Source organism: Acartia tonsa, chromosome 8 (assembly GCF_053477335.1).
Source record: "Acartia tonsa isolate MP-2025a chromosome 8, ASM5347733v1, whole genome shotgun sequence".
Taxonomy (NCBI): Eukaryota; Metazoa; Arthropoda; class Copepoda; order Calanoida; family Acartiidae; genus Acartia; species Acartia tonsa.
The window spans coordinates 821,375-839,056 of NC_137267.1; the positions used below are offsets into that span (position 1 = coordinate 821,375).

Here is a 17,682-nt window from a genome sequence, read left to right on the forward strand (position 1 = left end):
TAACAATTAATAGATAGTTTTTTAAAAACCTACCATATTGTAAATGATAATAACAAAATGAGCATTTCTAATGTTGTGAAACTTTTATATTCAACAAATACCAATTGATGATATTGACTCTTTGACTTGTTGACTTCATATTAATACTGATTGCCTTGACAGTGATATTGTAGACTCTACCAAGTTCCTGGTTTGGCAGTATAAACATTGGGGTCTAAAAATAAAGATAAAATATCTTTGAACTAAACCATTAAATTTCAAAGGCCAAATACATTCACCAGATTTGTATTTCAAGTTGGAACACACAGTAATTTAGGCTAGAGATGTATAATTGGTACCTACTTCTGCTGAGTCAGGTGTGTGACATTAAGATGGTTAAAGGTAAGTCAATTTAAGATAATATTGTGGTAACCTGTGCACACCTTCTTAATATTGCTTGTATTAATTGTTATGATTGAATCATTGGCATGTTGTTTATGTATTGCATCATTGGAATGTTTATCATGTTGACAATTCATGCAGAGAAAGCTTGAGAGCTATCTGGGCATGAGAGTGTCAACATCTATAAATATTGCTAGATGCCCTGATTTTGGTTGGTTCTGTTTTGTCACTTGGACATAGGAGCTCTAGCCAAATCAGGTTAGTGTTCATTTAAACTTATTCTTTATTGTAATGCACATTAGCTTATAATATATTTATTATTTATATTGCACCAACAAGGTGATAATATTCCTGAGTATATTGGTAGCATAGCTACTCTACAATCATTGAAAGTTAGTCAAAGAGCGAGGGGGGCGATTCTTCTCAATATACTGTAAATTTCACTTGGTATTAAGGTTCATGGATAGGACAAACTGGTCTAATCAGTATTTTTGTCTCATCTTGTCATTGAATATTATGGCCCTCATGGCAATTAAGAAGTAGTTTGCTAGGTAGCTATTTCAACATTTATGTGTCCAATAATGATCCCTATGGCCGTAATATTCCCTAATTTGTAGGTGAAATAAATAGAAGTTACCTAATTTACATTGTGTGAATGACCAGACTAGACCAATAGTAATACAATGAATCAAGAAGATAAGACTTACCTTAACAATAAGAGAAATCTTGACTTGATGGCTTCATCAGGAGTAACCATTTCTTGATATTCAACCTGGTATTATGAGAAGTATATTAGGAACAAAGATTGCAAGTTATTATAAAAAACACAGTAGAAGATTGTTAATGTTTGACCTTTCTTCTGTTCTTAGTGCTAGTCTGATCTTTTAATTCATTAAAAGATGAAAATTTGATTGAAAAATTCTTTAAACTTGTCTTCTAAAAATAGCTGTTCTTAATTTTTTTATGTTATTTAAATTTTAACCAAAAGTTTTTATCTAAATTGTTAATGCTGCCTTTGGATATTTTGCTCAGCTTTGGTACTATATGAGCTACAGAAAGAAAAGCTCATAAGAATCAAATGTAGTTTATACCATTGAACAGGAAAACATATGCAGTTCACTAAATTCAAGTTTAAATGCATTTCGTGCAATTACCCCTTTTGCCAACTCACAAGTAATAATTTGAGTATGTTCCTTTAACTACAGTTATCCCTCTACTAAGTAATATCTGTATGAGAAGATCTTATTTGACCCCACTTAATAAATCCTAGAACTTTTCAGTTTTGCTATCTGTGGAAAGCTGTCTATAATACGATGCAATAAATGTGCTAGAATCAAGGTCATTGGGATTGGTTATGCAACAAAAGGCAAATAAATATTTTTGATGAGTGTTTCGTGATTTTTTTTATAATTCTTAATAGCTTCTATTCTACTTCTTTCTTTTTCTTACTTTTTTTATGACCGTAAAAAATCTGATTTTTTCACTATCATTCTATGTTTTTTTTATGCTGTTATCCTTGATTCAAAATAATTATACTACATATTATTATTTCACATAATATTTAATTTTCCACAGTCTTGTTTACAAAAAAGTTCCAATAAAAATTTTAATTATATAAAAGACGACATTTTCCGTGATAAGGGAAAGTTCCGGGCTGTTGGAAGAAAACTTTTGTGCCATTTCTCCCCTATTCAATTGGACTTTTACATTTTACAAGAAATAGTTTACATTTTACTAATTGAATGTTATGCATTTGTGCTTTTTTAAAACTTATTGATAACTGTTTTGAGTATTTTTGTAAAGGAAAATTTAAACATTTAGAGGTCAAAACTTAAAAACCTACATTCACAGCGGGAAAAATTGCCAGGAGAAGAATAACTACAAATAGGGAAAGTTGTTTACATTGAGAAAGCAGACAGTTGTAACTGCGTAAAGCAGACATATAGTCACATAAACACAACAAAATTTGTCAAATATAAATAGAATTTTAGTTATTTTTGTATTGATTTGTAAGTAGCGCAGCTTCTTTATTAATAACATTGTACGTCCGTTTGTATATTCTTAAGTGTGCTATATTTATTAATATACAGCGCTTCGTTTATGAACGAATTTTAAAAAACTAAAAAATATATATATATGTATTTTTATTAACTCCAAATTTTCAATAATTTTAGGAATTTACGGACAATTATTGCTGAAAATTATGATTACTGTGAAATTAATCTTTTAAATCCTGCGCCTCTCATTTAAGTTTATTCTTTTACAATGTTTTGTTTGTCAATTAGGACTTCGATAGCCACTTAACCTATTAAATTCTACAGTTTGGTTAGTTTTAGCTATTTTAATTTTAGATTTATTCAATTAATTAAATTTAGGCTGCTGGCGTGGCATATAGCTCGGGGCTGAGAAGAGGGCAATGAAATACCCCTATTGAAATTAAGAAGGCCTACTTTCACTCTTTATAAATGGTTTTACATCTCCCTAATGCATCGCTATGCATATATGCCACTTTAATTCCCCTCTCCTTTTAAAACAAATCCCCCCACATCCAAGATGCTAAGAGCAAGGCTCAGTTTTTAATACTGTTTTATATGATATTTATATGTTAGCATAGTACAGGGTCCTTTCTGTGCAGCCAACCTTTGATCCTGGTTCTAATAAATGCCAACTGTGTCTTATAGAAAAAATTACAGAAAAAGAATCTATACTAATATTCTTAATAAACGCCATGAAATCTCATCCTAATGCAGAAAACCTAAATAATGTAGCTGTTCAAATTTAGATATGTTGAAAAAATCTTCTAAAACATTTACAAAAAATCATCCAATTATTTAGTAAAACTCATTAGGTAGTGTAGATTGCAAAAAGCATAAAACTGTATAAAATTATCATAAACATTCTACAATACATATGTATATTTTCAGAAAATAATAAAATCGTTAAAAATGAGTAACGAAACTTCTACTACTAAGTCAGTGTTAGAAGCCCTTCAAAACGATGACGTTAAGACGTTGAAAGAATATCTTTTAGCAGGTAAAGTTACTTTTTATATCCAATGCTAGTAGCTGCCCCCTTAGTATCCAGGAGTTTTTTAATTGAAGAAAAGAAGGAAAGAAGGTGGGTAGAAAAATAACCTAAAACAATCCCAACTTAAATATAGCCTTAGACCGGCTCGGGACATATGCAAAGAATGACTCAATCGGTTACCGCATTGAAATCTTAAGCTTTAGACATTGGCAAAATAAGCTTACTTCTTTATATGATAGGATTGCTTTATCGCCCCGGCCTCCTTAAATCTTTTTTTATAAAATAAAACGATGGTTGGCAATCCGGAATCCGGGATCCGGAATCCGCCCAATTTTTGGGCAAATTTTGGAATCCGAATCCGGATCCGGAATCCGTTTTTTAATAGCGGATTCCGGATTCTTAATTGGTATGCTAAAATTAGCGTCTTGAGTTTTTTCTTTCAACTCTCGCTTTTTGAAGTCAAAGATTATCATCATTACATGTAAAATTTTTTAAAATCTGGTTCGATTCTCGGAAGTGAATTATAGAGAACACCAAGAACATTAATTTTTAGGACATATGTAGCACTTATTTTTTTTAAGCCTTTTAAAATACTGCTAGAATCCGGAATCCGCCACTTTTTTTGACGGATTTTTTAAAGAATCCGGAATCCGAATCCGGCCCAAAAATTCGACGAATTGCCATCACTATATAAAACATATCGCAGTAAAATCGCTGCTATAAAGCTCTAAGTAAGGAAATATGATTGTGTTAAAAGGTTAATTTGTGGCCTAAAGGCGATATGAAGGAAACAAAATACCTTTAAATTGAACAAAGCAAATACATTCACCTAATTTTCAAATATTAATCTTCTACTCCATACTTAACATAACCCAAAAAGAAAAAAAGCATCAATACTACATTTCTTTCCAGATTGTTTGTGTCCATTTTCAATATCATGGAAACCGAAAAATACTATTTTGACACACAGAAACAGTTTGCAAAAATTGCCATTTCCTAACTTTCCTGAATATCTTTCTATTACTTACAATTTTTTTTCGGTACGTATTTAATATTTATATTATTTTTCTTGGTTGACTTTTCAACCGCTTTCTTTATATTTATTTTCTTAACATTGAGTTTGTAAATAAAAATATACAAACAACCTATATGCCCTATATTGGTATAGCGGCGTTTATATTTCTTTTCCTGTATGGCTTCGAAACCGATTTATATCCGTTGGATTAGAACAAATACTAAGCCATACTTAAAACCATTTACAGTCAATTTTCCACGAATATTGAAATAAAAATCATAAAATTAATAATAGTTTTGTTTTTAGAGTTTTCGGTCCCTCGGGGCTAACAAAACTGTTTTTAATCTTATAATTTTTCATTTAAATATCCGCGGTAATCAATCTTTAATACGATAAATAAATTTTCTTTCCAACTTCTTACTTGTTTTTAGAAATCCCCGATATATATAATTGTTAGTTTTTGCGACCTTGATTTTCCCCAATGTTTAATGTAAACATTGATTCATACATTATCCCATTTATTTGAATTATACTACATATACCCTGCCTTTCTACAAAATGTAGGTATCATTTGATACAAAAATTAATTTTTTTTTTAAAACTTCTAATTTATTAGGTATGATAGCCAACTATAATGACTTTTCAATGTTATAAGTATGCAACTTTATCATTGGCGTAACACTTAGCGCATCCGCTCGTTGTCGGGCAGGTAATAGGTTCAAATCTTGGCCCAAGACTGCGTCATAACTAAAGACATTAATAATGGTTCCTACTGCTGCTGAGTCAGGCGCGTTAAATCAGTAGAAGGGGGAATGTATTGGCCCAAACAGGCACATTTAGGACTTCCAGACAAAGGTCGTGTAATTAAAGGGTTTTGGGTGTTTGACCATATAATCATGCTTATCTTTAACAAGATTTAGTTCAGAGATAATCAAAATAAGATCACATAGGCTATCCGAGGCTAAGGATAAATAGGATTTGTTTACATTAATGGGAAAATGCGCCAATTGATTTCTAGTTAAGTTTCCTGTTAATTGAAACCCTAACACCCACTCAAAATAAATAAATAAACAATGAAAGCTGGCTTTGTTTCTAGTGTTTTTTTTCTAGTATCACAGCTATGAGCTAGGTACTCTTTTTTGTATTGTACGTACATAAGTAGCAATTTCCAAACTTTTTAGATAGTTCTTTCGTATTATAGGCTGCGAGTTTTTTTTAACCTTGGATTGAATATTATCATTTTTTTTTTGGTTAGCCGTGGAAACATTATATCATCTTCGACTATTCTAAAAGCTACGCTATAAGTATAATTGAATGGTGTGAAATCCTACTTTAAGCCTTTTTATGCTTTTTTTTGATTAGAATTTTGGTGGATATTTTGTTTGCAGTTAATGCAGCGGCGACTCTAAGCTATAACCACAAAGTATTATATGTCTTTATCAATTCTACAGGGTCATTTAAGAGAAATGATTTTTTTAAAAAACTTAATTATGCATAGAAAATAAAACAATTATGTAAAATCCTTTATATATTTGGAAAACATATTATGGGACATTTATGTTTCAAATAATTAAAAATGATTATTTCAACAAATTATGCCCAAAAAACCGGTTTTTCCAAAGGCCTTTTTTTCAAAGATTTATTGATTGAAAGGTTGTAAAAAAATGCGCACATTTTTTCAATTCAAATAGCGCAGCTTGTGTTAATAGTAGAAAAATGTTATGCATATAGTTAGAATCGTCATAGGCTCTAGTTTCTTAATATATAAGAACCATTCCTGTGCTACGTATAGTATAGGAGCTACGTGGTAAAATGTTCTAATTACTTAAAACTTTTCATCCTTTTTCTCACATTTTTCAACGTAGCTCCTAAACTACAAATAGCACAAAAACGGGTCTTATATTTTCAAAAACTAGAGCTTATGACGATTCTAAAGATATGCATAACATTTTTCTACTATTAACACAAGCCACGAAATACAAATTTAAAAAATGTGTGTATTTTTTTAACACCCCTTAAATCCATAAATCTTCGAAAAAAAGGCCTTTGGAAAAAACGGTTTTTAGGGCATAATTTTTTGAAATAATCATTTTTAAATATTTAAAACATAATATCCCATAATAGGTTTTCCAAATATATAAAGGATTTTACATAATTGTTTTATTTTCTATGCATAATTAAGTTTTTTAAAAATCATTTCTCTTGAATGACCCTTTAGAACCTTTTCTTGCTTTTATATTAAGATTGTAGCTTCCAAAAGTCTTTAAGGTCCACAATTATTTATAAATTCATTACCTTTGCCTGTATGTACATTGTTATCCATGTTTCTCCCAATTTTTGGAGTTTGTTTATTATTTTGTTTGTTTTATTAAAACATTGATCTAGATACGCCATTTAATTCTGTATTTTCTTAGCTATGGAAATTTTCACGAAAAGACCCTATATTATCTCTTGTATCAAGAGAAATATTTTTTGTCTATTTTATTTTTTTGTCTTTTTATAAACATTAAACTTTTGATTTCCTATAATTTTCTATAACTAAATTTCTTCTTATCCCCTCGTCTCGTCAAGACAATTTTTATGAGATGGTACGCTTATACCCTGTACAATAGTTGTTGTTTTTGAATATCATTGTAGATTTCTTTTTTGAACTCCTCGTTTCCATGTAAGACATTCTAAAGAGATGCTATCATGAGATATCATGAATATCATGAAGGTGTTTTTAAAAAAGGACGGCCAGACTTCATGTTATGATTGTACTGTTGCTACGCTTGCTTGTAGACACAAAAATACCTCAAGAATGCAGAAAGCTTCGCCTTTAAAAATCTTCTATATACACTTTTTAGTAGCGAAGCTACTCTATAATTCACTTTGTCCGTCCGTCCGTCCGTCAGTCAGTCCGTCAGTCCGTCAGTCCGTAACGCTATGGGGGAAATGGGATTTACTCAGCTCCTATAAAAGATAGAATGCTGAAATTTTTTGACAACATTCCCATCATTAAGGAGCACAATTGACTATAAAACATCATTGGCGTTCGGACCAATTTTTTGCAGGTTTTAGGCTATTTTTATATTTTTCACATTTTTCTCCATATCTTCAGTGTTTATGGTCCGATTTTCAAAATTTTTTCAGTTACAGATATCAAAATTAAATTTCCCGTCGTTTAAAGGAACAACCATGAAGGCCAGACTGCCTTTTCAGCAGGTTTTAGGCTATTTTTATATTTTTCACATTTTTCTCCATATCTTCAGTGTTTATGGTCCGATTTTCAAAATTTTTTCAGTTATAGATATCAAAATTAAATTTTCCGTCTTTTAAAGAAAATAACCATGACGGCCAGACTGCCTTTTTAGCAGGTTTTAGACTGTTTTTTTTATATATTTAACATTTTTCTCCATATCTTCAGTGTTTATAGTCCGATTTTCAAAATTTTTCAGTTATATATATCAAAATTAAATTTCCCGTCTTTTAAACAAAATAACCATGACGGCCAGATTGCCTTTTTAGCAGGTTTTAGGCTATTTTTATATATTTCACACTTTTTTCCATATCTTCAGTGTATATGGTCCGATTTTCCAAATTTTTTAAGTTAAGGATTTAAAAATTAAATTTTTTGTCGTTTTAATAAAACAACCATGACGGCCAGACTGCCTTTTATCAGGTTTTTGGCTATTTTTATATGCTTTACATATTTCCCCATATCTTTGTTTATTTTGATGCAATTTTCAAACTTTTATGGGATATCTGTATCAAAATAATTTTTCCCATTGTTATGAGCATCTTTAATATAATTTACTTTGACCATCGTCATCATGCAAAATAAAACAAGGTTTCATGTTTATTTTATCCAATAAATCTATTCTTGATTTTAGTAAAAACCTTTTAAATCTACCTGTACGTATTCCAATCGACGATTTTTTGTGCTTTGCTACTTATGGATGTTGTCATCCTTGTTGTGTTTATTAGGTGGAGATGTAAATTTGACTAGTGGAGAATCAAGAAGTACACTTCTACATCTAGCAAGTAAGTCGAATATTTTAAAGATTTTTGAAAAAAACATATGGTTTGTACTTTTTCCTTAATGATTTATTTTTGTACCTAATGCCTTTTAGTCATTTTTTTTGCCTTCCAAAACAATGGCCTCTAAAAGATTTGTCTGTGTGTCACGAGATATAAGAGTAATTTTTTTAATTTCTAAAAGAAATAAATTTTTTTATGAAAACTAATCTTTTTAGGGTTCAATAGCTGTACCCCCACCGATTAAAGACCGATGATAAAACCCTTTTTGTTTCTTAGATTTGACAGTGAAAATGACGCCATAAATATTTAATGCATATGCTTCAAAATTACTTTTCTCGTATTCATTCGAATCCGGTGGATAGGAACCGGTTCTTATCCATACGAAAAAACTATGTCTAGCATCGTATTATATCCAGCTTTCTACGAATATAAAAATGTACAATCATAAGAATAAAACCAGTTTTTTTAGCCCGTGCCTACGGCACCTAGGGGCTAAAAAACTGGTTTTAATCTTATAATTGTACATTCTATATCCGCGGAAAGCCGTTTATAATACGATGCGAGAAATAACTATTAAAACATTTAGGTACATTTTTTTGGCGTTGTCTTGGGAAAAAGATTTATCTTTCATGATCTTTCCTCAATTGTGTCAAAATTGCAAATTTCTGTTTAGTTTCTCTTAAATGAGCACAAACATTAACAAAGGGGGGGGGGGAAGTTCTGACACTTTTGCGTAAACAGTGATTATAGGCTTTGTCTTTGGACTGAGAGGATAGGTTATTAGGGATAAAATCATTCTTATATGATGAATTTCCCCCAGATTTAAGATTTTTTGGATAGACCTCCAGGTTCCGGAGCTCCAGGCCTCCAGGTTGTCTCTCTACAGGTAAAAATGAAAAAATTTTTTTTTTTTAAAGAGTTAGATGTCAGCTTATGAGACAAAATATGTATGTTTTTTCTTCAAATATGTGAATAACAATAAAAAAGAAGTATATTTTGTTTTATAAGTTAACTTCTAACTCTTCAAAAAAATCTTATTTTTAATTTTTACCTGTACAGAGACCACCTGGAGGCCTGGAGCTCCGGTACCTGGAGGCCTATCCGCGCTTTTATGAAAGCCATATTAGCTGTTTATTACTTGCCTACCAGCCGCCAAAACTTTGATGAAATAAGCCTTTTTATATTTATTCGTAGCAGGTATCGAAAAGGATGAGACAATGGACAACAAATTGATATACACACAATGATGATACACAAAATTACCCCTCTGTAGAATACAATTAGTGGATGAAACGTTTGGACACTCAAATTAATGAACCAACCAATCAAAATCCAATATAAGTCCCAAAAGTTGTTGGGCCAACGAATAAGAAAACGTTATTATAAAACTTTGGGGACTAGTGTAATAAACAGCCTAATATCCCCCTTCCTATATCCGCAGCTACATCCGTGCAGCATTATTTTTGTTAATCAACACACAAAGCTGCCAAATATGACAGCTGGTCGTTGCTACAAGCTTGAATTTTACCGCTGATCCATTTTTAAGGACACTGCAGCCATTTTAAAAATTTGTAGCTGCCAAATGTTAAAAATGCACGGCTGTCGAGCACTGCCTAGAATTACACTTACAATTTAAACTTTATGTTTTTACTTTTCCCAAGAAACTTAAAGTTTTAAAACGCAAATACTTTTCAAGTTTTAATGTTCCTCTTAGTAGTTTTCATTAATTGGAATTTTAATTTTATTGTTTTGATGAAACAAGGATTATTAATTCTGGTAGTAGCGAAGCATAAAATGAGTTGCCACATTAGAGTAAAACATTAGAGGGGGAAGGGGTTAAATAACTGTATGTTCCCTTCCCGAGGACCTTGTGCCGACTCTAAATTGTTCTTTGAAAATCAACCAATAAAGTCGGGAATATAAACACAGCCAAGACGCTACAAAAGAACAGGAAGTAATTGGCTAGCAGACGAAAAAGGTCCCAAACAGGGGGATCCAGGTAGCTGCCAGGTCAAACATCTATACTGTAAAATCGTTGCCACGGCTTTTGTACAATTTGTAAAGCTTCTGCCAGATGGCAGTTTCGAGTTCACCTCAATTAGAATTGGTTATCAGGGATTTAAAGGGATAAGACAATGGCCGATTAAATGATGTAGATCCCCAATGATAATACTCAAAATTACCTTTTCTGTAGATTAAAGTTAATTGTTAAAACGTTTAAACACTTAACTTGTTGTTACCCTTACGAATTAGAAAACTTTATTATAAAACTTTGGGGACTAGTGTAATAAGCAGACATTGTCCTATCTCTCTCTGATTGGTTATACTTGTCCTTTGACTGTCAGACCAAACAATATTTTTGGCGGTTGAGCACAATTAATTAATTTGAAAGAAGGTGTATCAACTTTTTTTTTATAGCTAGCCGGTTCTTTTAGTAAGTAGTAGATGTAAAATTTTTCATAGAATTCAGATATGCAATCGGTTTTGGCGTTATCCTGTTACAAAAATTTTTATCAATTTGAAAATTTGAGTAGCCCCCCCCCCCCCCCCCCCCCCCGACAGTCTGGATAGTCTGCGGGAGGAGGAAAAGATTGCTTCGCTCGGCTTCCCCACACAGCACGGACACGTTATTGAATTAAATTGAAGCTTGCCTTTTTCCCGTGTCCACAACTTGATGTCGGGGTACTCTAATTTTCTAAATTTCAAAAACTATTTTAGGTTAGGTTAGGTTAGGTTAGGTTAGGTTATAGGCTAGGGAGCCGAGCGCTGCGGCCACGGATGTTTGTTGTCTGGGGTACTTTAATTTTCTAAATTTCAAAAAACTATTTTAGGTTAGGTTATAGGCTAGGGAGCCGAGCGCTGCGGCCACGGATGTTCGTTGTCTGGGGTACTTTAATTTTCTAAATTTCAAAAAACTATTTTAGGTTAGGTTAGGTTAGGTTATAGGCTAGGGAGCCGAGCGCTGCGGCCACGGATGTTCGTTGTCTGGGGTACTTTAATTTTCTAAATTTCAAAAAACTATTTTAGGTTAGGTTAGGTTAGGTTATAGGCTAGGGAGCCGAGCGCTGCGGCCACAGATGTTCGTTGTCGGGGGTACTTTAATTTTCTAAATTTCTAAAAACTATTTTAGGTTAGGCTATTTCTTTTAAATATTGCTACGCAACCCACAAACAAAATTGTTCTTGCTAAAAATACGCGGACGAGAGGGAGAACATAAAGGGGACTGGGAAAAGGGGGTTGTTGTTCAGATGGGAGAGGAAAGGGGTAAACAATACAGTAAAAGTACGCGGACACTCACATGATGAGAGGGAGAACATAAAGGGGGCGGGGATAAGGGGGTTGTTGGTCAGATGGGAGGGGAAAGGGGTAAACAATACAGTAAGAATTCTGTATATAAATAGACTGAAAGCTTGAAGCTGTTTGTTAGTCGACTACAGAATGCCTTGTAGCGAGGGACTGAGATCCTAAACTGGTTGGCATGGTTGACTAAGGAGGCAAGGCAAGGCTCGTGTCTCGCCTTACATACCCTCCCTCCCTTCCTCCAGTCCAACCTAATAATAGTTTACTTAAATTATTATTTTGTTGTCGGGGGGGGGGGGGGGTACTCAAATTTTCGAAATCGCTAAAAATAATACTAAGAGGAAAATACCTCGGTTTTTTTGTAGACCTCTTATTTTTAAAGTAATTTAAGTTTTTTTTAAAAATAATTAAGTCGGTTTTAAGGTACTAAAACGCAACAAAATAAAAGAAGAAAATGGCCAGTAAGAACAAAAATAGTAAGATCTTTAATTTGACACCTTACTTTTAAAATTCTGTTGAGTAATTATTGAAAAAATCTATTTTTTTAACCTCGGTTTAATAAAAACTTTAGACCTAAATATTTTCTCAAACAGACATAAAAAACATGGGTGCATATATACCTTTAGAATCAGAAAAATATTACGAATCCATTGTAAGCAAAATTGAAAAAAAAGTAAAAAAATATAAAAATAAACAAATGGCCAATTATATTTTTTGTTCAGGCAACACTATCGTCTTCCCTTTTTTACCCCCTCTTTACCCCCTCTTTACCCCCTTCCCATTTTTATACTCAATTCAAGAATTAAGACGTTGCCTGTACAATATATTATGATATTTTCATATAATTCCTTTTATTGTAGTTTATATACTATATTGTAAACTTTTTTTTCAATTTTGCTTACAATGGATTCGTAATATTTTTCTGATTCTAAAGGTATATATGAACCCATATTTTTTTTACTTGTGAAATGATAAAATTAAGTTCAGAGTTTTTATTCTCGTGGGTTTAAAAAAATCGATTTTTTCAATAATTACCTGACAGAATTGAAAAAGTAAGGTGTCAAATTAAAGATTTTACTATTTTTGTTCGTAATGGCCATTTTCTTTCTTTTTTTTGTTGCATTTTAGTACCTTAAAATCGACTTAATTTTTTTTTTTAAACTTAAATTACTTAAAAAATAAGAGGTCTACAAAAAAAAAACGATTGCATATCTGAATTCTATGAAAAATTTATTTTATTTTTTGTTTATTACCTTAGGCCAAATTAGGTCAGGTAAGGTTAGGTTGTATTGGATACTACGTAGACCTACAGGATAATGCTCACCGCCGCAGGGGTAACGGAAGAATTTTCTGTAAGACTCTAATTTTACGTCTGTCTACTTGATATAATGTTTTTTTTTAATTTAGTTGAGAATGGTTGCTACCAGTGCATGATAGTCCTTCTCAACTCCGGTGCCAATACAAATCTCAAGAACGGCCGGGGCGAGACAGCGCTGAGGCTGGCCAGCAAGCTGGAGAACAGACAGGGATGCATCCTGGCCATACAGCTGGCAATCAGGTCAGTCATCTGGTGATTTTTCCTTAAAACTGAAAAAGGACCACGGACTATCTTTTTGATAGACACATTTTTAATGTTTATCTTAGGGTAGGTAAGGTTTAGGAGAGCAACGCAGGGTTAGAGCTCTCACATTATCTAAATATGATGTATTTTAATTTTTCATTTAGAGTTGGTAACATAGCTCTGATAATTTAAGAATGTTAGAATTGTCGTATAGGTTTCAACTTAGCATGAAATTCAAATATCTGATAATAGTTACTTACAACATAGAAAGCGTAGCAGATCTATGTATAATTATTACCAGAAAGTGAGTATGCTTATTTTCAACATAATGAGTTTATTTTGCTATTTTTATTAGGTACATTTTGTTATTTACTTTTCGATTATTGATTTCTAAAATAATTAGACATATTAAATCAATACTGTATTCAAGTAATTTCTGTATATATTAGATAATAAGATACATATGAAACTAGGGCATATGAAAGAAATTAATATAGACATAGTCTGTATTAGTTATGAATACTAAAAAGTTAAGATGCACAATATTGCAGGGAGGGAGGGAGGGGACATTGGGCTGTTTATATTAAAAGTCCCCAAAGTTTTATAATTCTTATTTAAAACTTTGGGGACTGTTATTGAATATTGATTGATTGGTTTGTTAAGATGAGTGTTCAAAGGTTTCAATCCTTAATTGTAGTTTTCAGAAAGGGTTGTTTTGTGTATTATTATAAGGATGTACATCAATTTATTTGCCATTTTCTTATCCGTGTAGATCCCTGTGTACAATATTGTGTACAGTCAGAAAAGTGTTTTTTGCTCCATGCATATTTTCATATTTTGAAAGAACCTCCCCTTTTTTTATCTCTGATTAAAATCTACTGGAATGGTGTGTTTTAGGGATAAGACAATGGCCGATAAATTGATGTACATCCCTAATAATAATACACAAAATCACCCCTTCTGTAGATTTCATTTAGTGGTTGAAACGTAGGGACACTAAACTAAATGAACCAACCAATAAAAGTCTAAGAGGTTATTAAGCAAACGAATAAGAAAACGTTATTGTAAAACTTTGAAGACTAGTGTAATAAACAGCCCAATGTGCCTTCCCTACCTGGTTTAGTCCCCCACAGGGTTAGGCCAGTTGGGGTTAGTTTTTTATTAATTTTTTTTAAAGTTACATGTAATGTTTAATTACCTATTATTATATAAAGTTGTACTATTTAAATTAAGATATGAAGAAATATTTCAATTTTAGCAATTATTTCCTATTTATTTGGTTCTTGTTATAAATAAATTATTCATAAAATTGTAGTTTTCTAATATTCCACATACTCCAATGTGAATGATTACTATCAACAAGATGACCCAATTTTATTATTACACATGTCTTTTCTTTTTCCTTGTTTTGGATATGATTGAAAGTGAAAAATAAGTAATATACTATATGTAATATTTAAAAAAACTTCATGATTGTGAAGTTATTTTTTTAGTGTATAGGGTTAAAAAGACACAATCCTTTAATGTAACTCCAGCTTATAGACCATGCCTTAACTCAATTACTTTATAGTTTAACCCTGCAAATTCTAAGTTAACTCAATTACTTTATAATCTAACCCTGCGCATTCTAAGTTAATTCCTTTACTCTCCTATCTAACCCTGCACATTCTACGCTAACTCAATTACTCTCTAATCCAACCTTACACATTCTATGTTTACCTCAAGCACTCTCAATCTAAGCTTGCACATTCTAAGTTAACTCAATTACTCTGTGATATTACCCTGCATATTCTAATTTAACTCAATTATTCTCTAATCCAACAATGCACATTCTAAAATAACTCAATTACTTTCTAATCTAACCCTGCTCATTCTAAGCTAACTCTATTATATTCTAATTTGACTCTGCACATTCTAAGTTAACTCAATTACTTTCCCTACAAATTCTAAGTTAACTTAACTACTTTCAAATCTAACCCTGCACATTCTAAGTTAAACCAATTACTTTCTTATTTAACCCTACAAATTCTAAGTTAACTCAATTACTTTCTAATCTAAGTAAACTCTATTACTGCACAGAAGCTTGTATACCAATACAAGTTATGTTTACCAAACAAGATAAAAGAAAAGTAATGTAGTCTAAAATTAGGTTTAATATATTAGGAGAGACATTGGGTTGAAATTTACACTAGTCTCCAAAGTTTTATGATAACGTTTTCTTATTCGTTGGCTCAACAATTTTTGGGACTTTTATGAAATGTTGATTGGTTGGTCCATTAAATTGGGTGTCCAAATGTTTCAACAACAATTTTGTAAAATCATTGTGGATATTAATCAATTTATCAGCCATTGCCTTATCCCTTAAGATCCCTGAGAGTGATTGCAACTATTGTTGACACATCTATTAAGGAATTAATCATATTTGTTTTCCAATAAAAAAAAATAAAGATACTTTGATTTAATACCTATATTTGCAGGAACTTTTGTTTAATGAAATCTTCCAATTTTTAACATTTACAAAACAGCCTACTTTATTGCATCAAGATCCATGACAGATCTATATAGGAAATAAATGTCTATATATGAGCTCAAGTTTTCCAAGCGATAAATGTTTAAAACTCATAGTGCTCCAATAATCCGTAATAAACTCTCATTGACCAGAACAATAAGACCCATTATTTTACTGTATGAAAATAGAATTCATTATTTTTATTTCATGTTGCTATTTGAATTATATTGAAGTATTAAATTTCTATCCATAAAACAGAAAATTTAAATTTATAATATCGTAAAAATAAAAGAAAACTTAGTTTTAAAATAATTTGATACTAGCGATACGTGCATAATGTAGTCAGACATTGAACTAAAATTTAACAGTTGACTAAACATTTTAACCCTTTCAGGACGATAATTTGAAATAAAAAATATTAAGATCCTAAAATATTTTTTAAAAAGAAATCGTCAGGGAGAAGATAATGGAAGATTGGGTTAATAGTCAGAATTCAGATAACTAAAAGAAAGTAAATAAACATTGAATAAACCTAGCCAATAGCAAGATTATTTTATCAAGTTTAACTCTAGTCTATAATATCTACCTATATTTTATATGAAAATGATTCATTCTTTTGAGAAAAAACCAAAGGATTTTACATTTAACGTTCGTTACATGATGGAAACGTTTTTCCAGTATGGCCTCAAAATCGTTTAATATCCGTTGGATAAGAACCGGCTCAGCCATACTAAAAAATCATGTATAGCATCGTATTAAAACAATTATGTTAGCTTGGGTCGTCGGCCCTCAGGTCTAACAAAACTAGTTTTGATTTTAATTTTTCATTTAATATTCGCGGAAAGCTGTATATAATATGATGCGATTAGTCCTTAAGTGCAGCAACCTATAAATATCATTAAGTCTCAACATTAACAAGTTGACCTTTCCGCACACCTGTTTGACAAATGATTTTCATATTTCATTCTCCTAATTTTTAAAAGCGAAGCTTTTCTATACTAATCCTATTCATCTGATTTTTAGAATACTGATTCTTATGACAATATAGTACAATTTTACAAGCGAAGCTTATAATCTAGTCCTAAAATTGTTCGTTTCTCCTGAAATTGTATCCTGAATTAAACAGTTTTACAACAAATTTACTTAAAATTTTGTTTAAACTTATATATTTAAATTCTGCTTATTCAGTTCCGACACTCTACAAGTGTCATTTGTCTTACCATTTCAGAGCTTTGCTTTCATGAATGTTGCCATCTTTGTTAAAATGAAATTGAGATTTCTAGTAAGATTAGGCGCAATTTAATTTAGGCACCGAATATGATTTTTTAAATGGACTCAACTTCTTTTGGCTACTTTTAAGCATTAAAGTAATACAAAACCTTTATTTTTTTTATTTTTACATGGTAAGACAGATAAAAGTTATTCATTGCATCGTATTGTAGACAGCTTTCCGTGGACTTTGAAATGAAAAACCAGTACTGTTAGCCCCGAGGAGCCAAAGGCCCGGACTAACACAACTGGTATTAATTTTATGATTTATGCTATACGTAATTTTACAGTATGGCTAAGAACCAGTCCTAAGCCAGCGGATATTAATCGGTTTCGAAGCCATTCTGGAAAAAAAATACATTTTTCCCCATTGATGCTTCTGAAATTCCATGTAATATTTATATTTAGTAACCGCAAGGAGAGGGTGAAAAAGGAGGCGAAGCAACGTGAAATTGAGTCAGCCCGCCGTAACGGTCAACTTGCAACCGCCACAACTGCAAAACAGCAACAACAGTCATTAATCAACGTTCAGGAAAAAATCCATTATCACCTTTCAGAACCTTTAAGTCAAATATATTAAACAAAAGTTGTTACATTCGA

The 17,682-nt window shown here is 31.6% G+C and overlaps 1 protein-coding gene across 1 annotated transcript; it reads left to right on the top strand.

Annotated features, from left to right (window-relative positions):
• Positions 1-3,268: 3,268 nt before the first annotated feature.
• LOC145325554 (ankyrin repeat domain-containing protein 61-like) lies at positions 3,269-17,662 on the top strand. The gene is made up of 4 exons (XM_080168529.1): positions 3,269-3,414; positions 8,390-8,446; positions 13,151-13,301; positions 17,491-17,662. Exons 1-4 carry the CDS (start codon positions 3,327-3,329, stop codon positions 17,660-17,662), a joined length of 468 nt encoding a protein of 155 aa, XP_080024655.1. The 5' UTR covers positions 3,269-3,326.
• Positions 17,663-17,682: the final 20 nt, after the last annotated feature.

Bases quoted from the DNA above. Each gene is read 5' to 3' on its own strand.
- LOC145325554 (XM_080168529.1), top strand. From the start codon at position 3,327: ATGAGTAACGAAACTTCTACTACTAAGTCAGTGTTAGAAGCCCTTCAA. The intron at 3,415-8,389 runs GTAAAGTTACTT...TGTGTTTATTAG, and splicing joins GAAAGAATATCTTTTAGCAG to GTGGAGATGTAAATTTGACT. The intron at 8,447-13,150 runs GTAAGTCGAATA...TTTTTAATTTAG, and splicing joins TACACTTCTACATCTAGCAA to TTGAGAATGGTTGCTACCAG.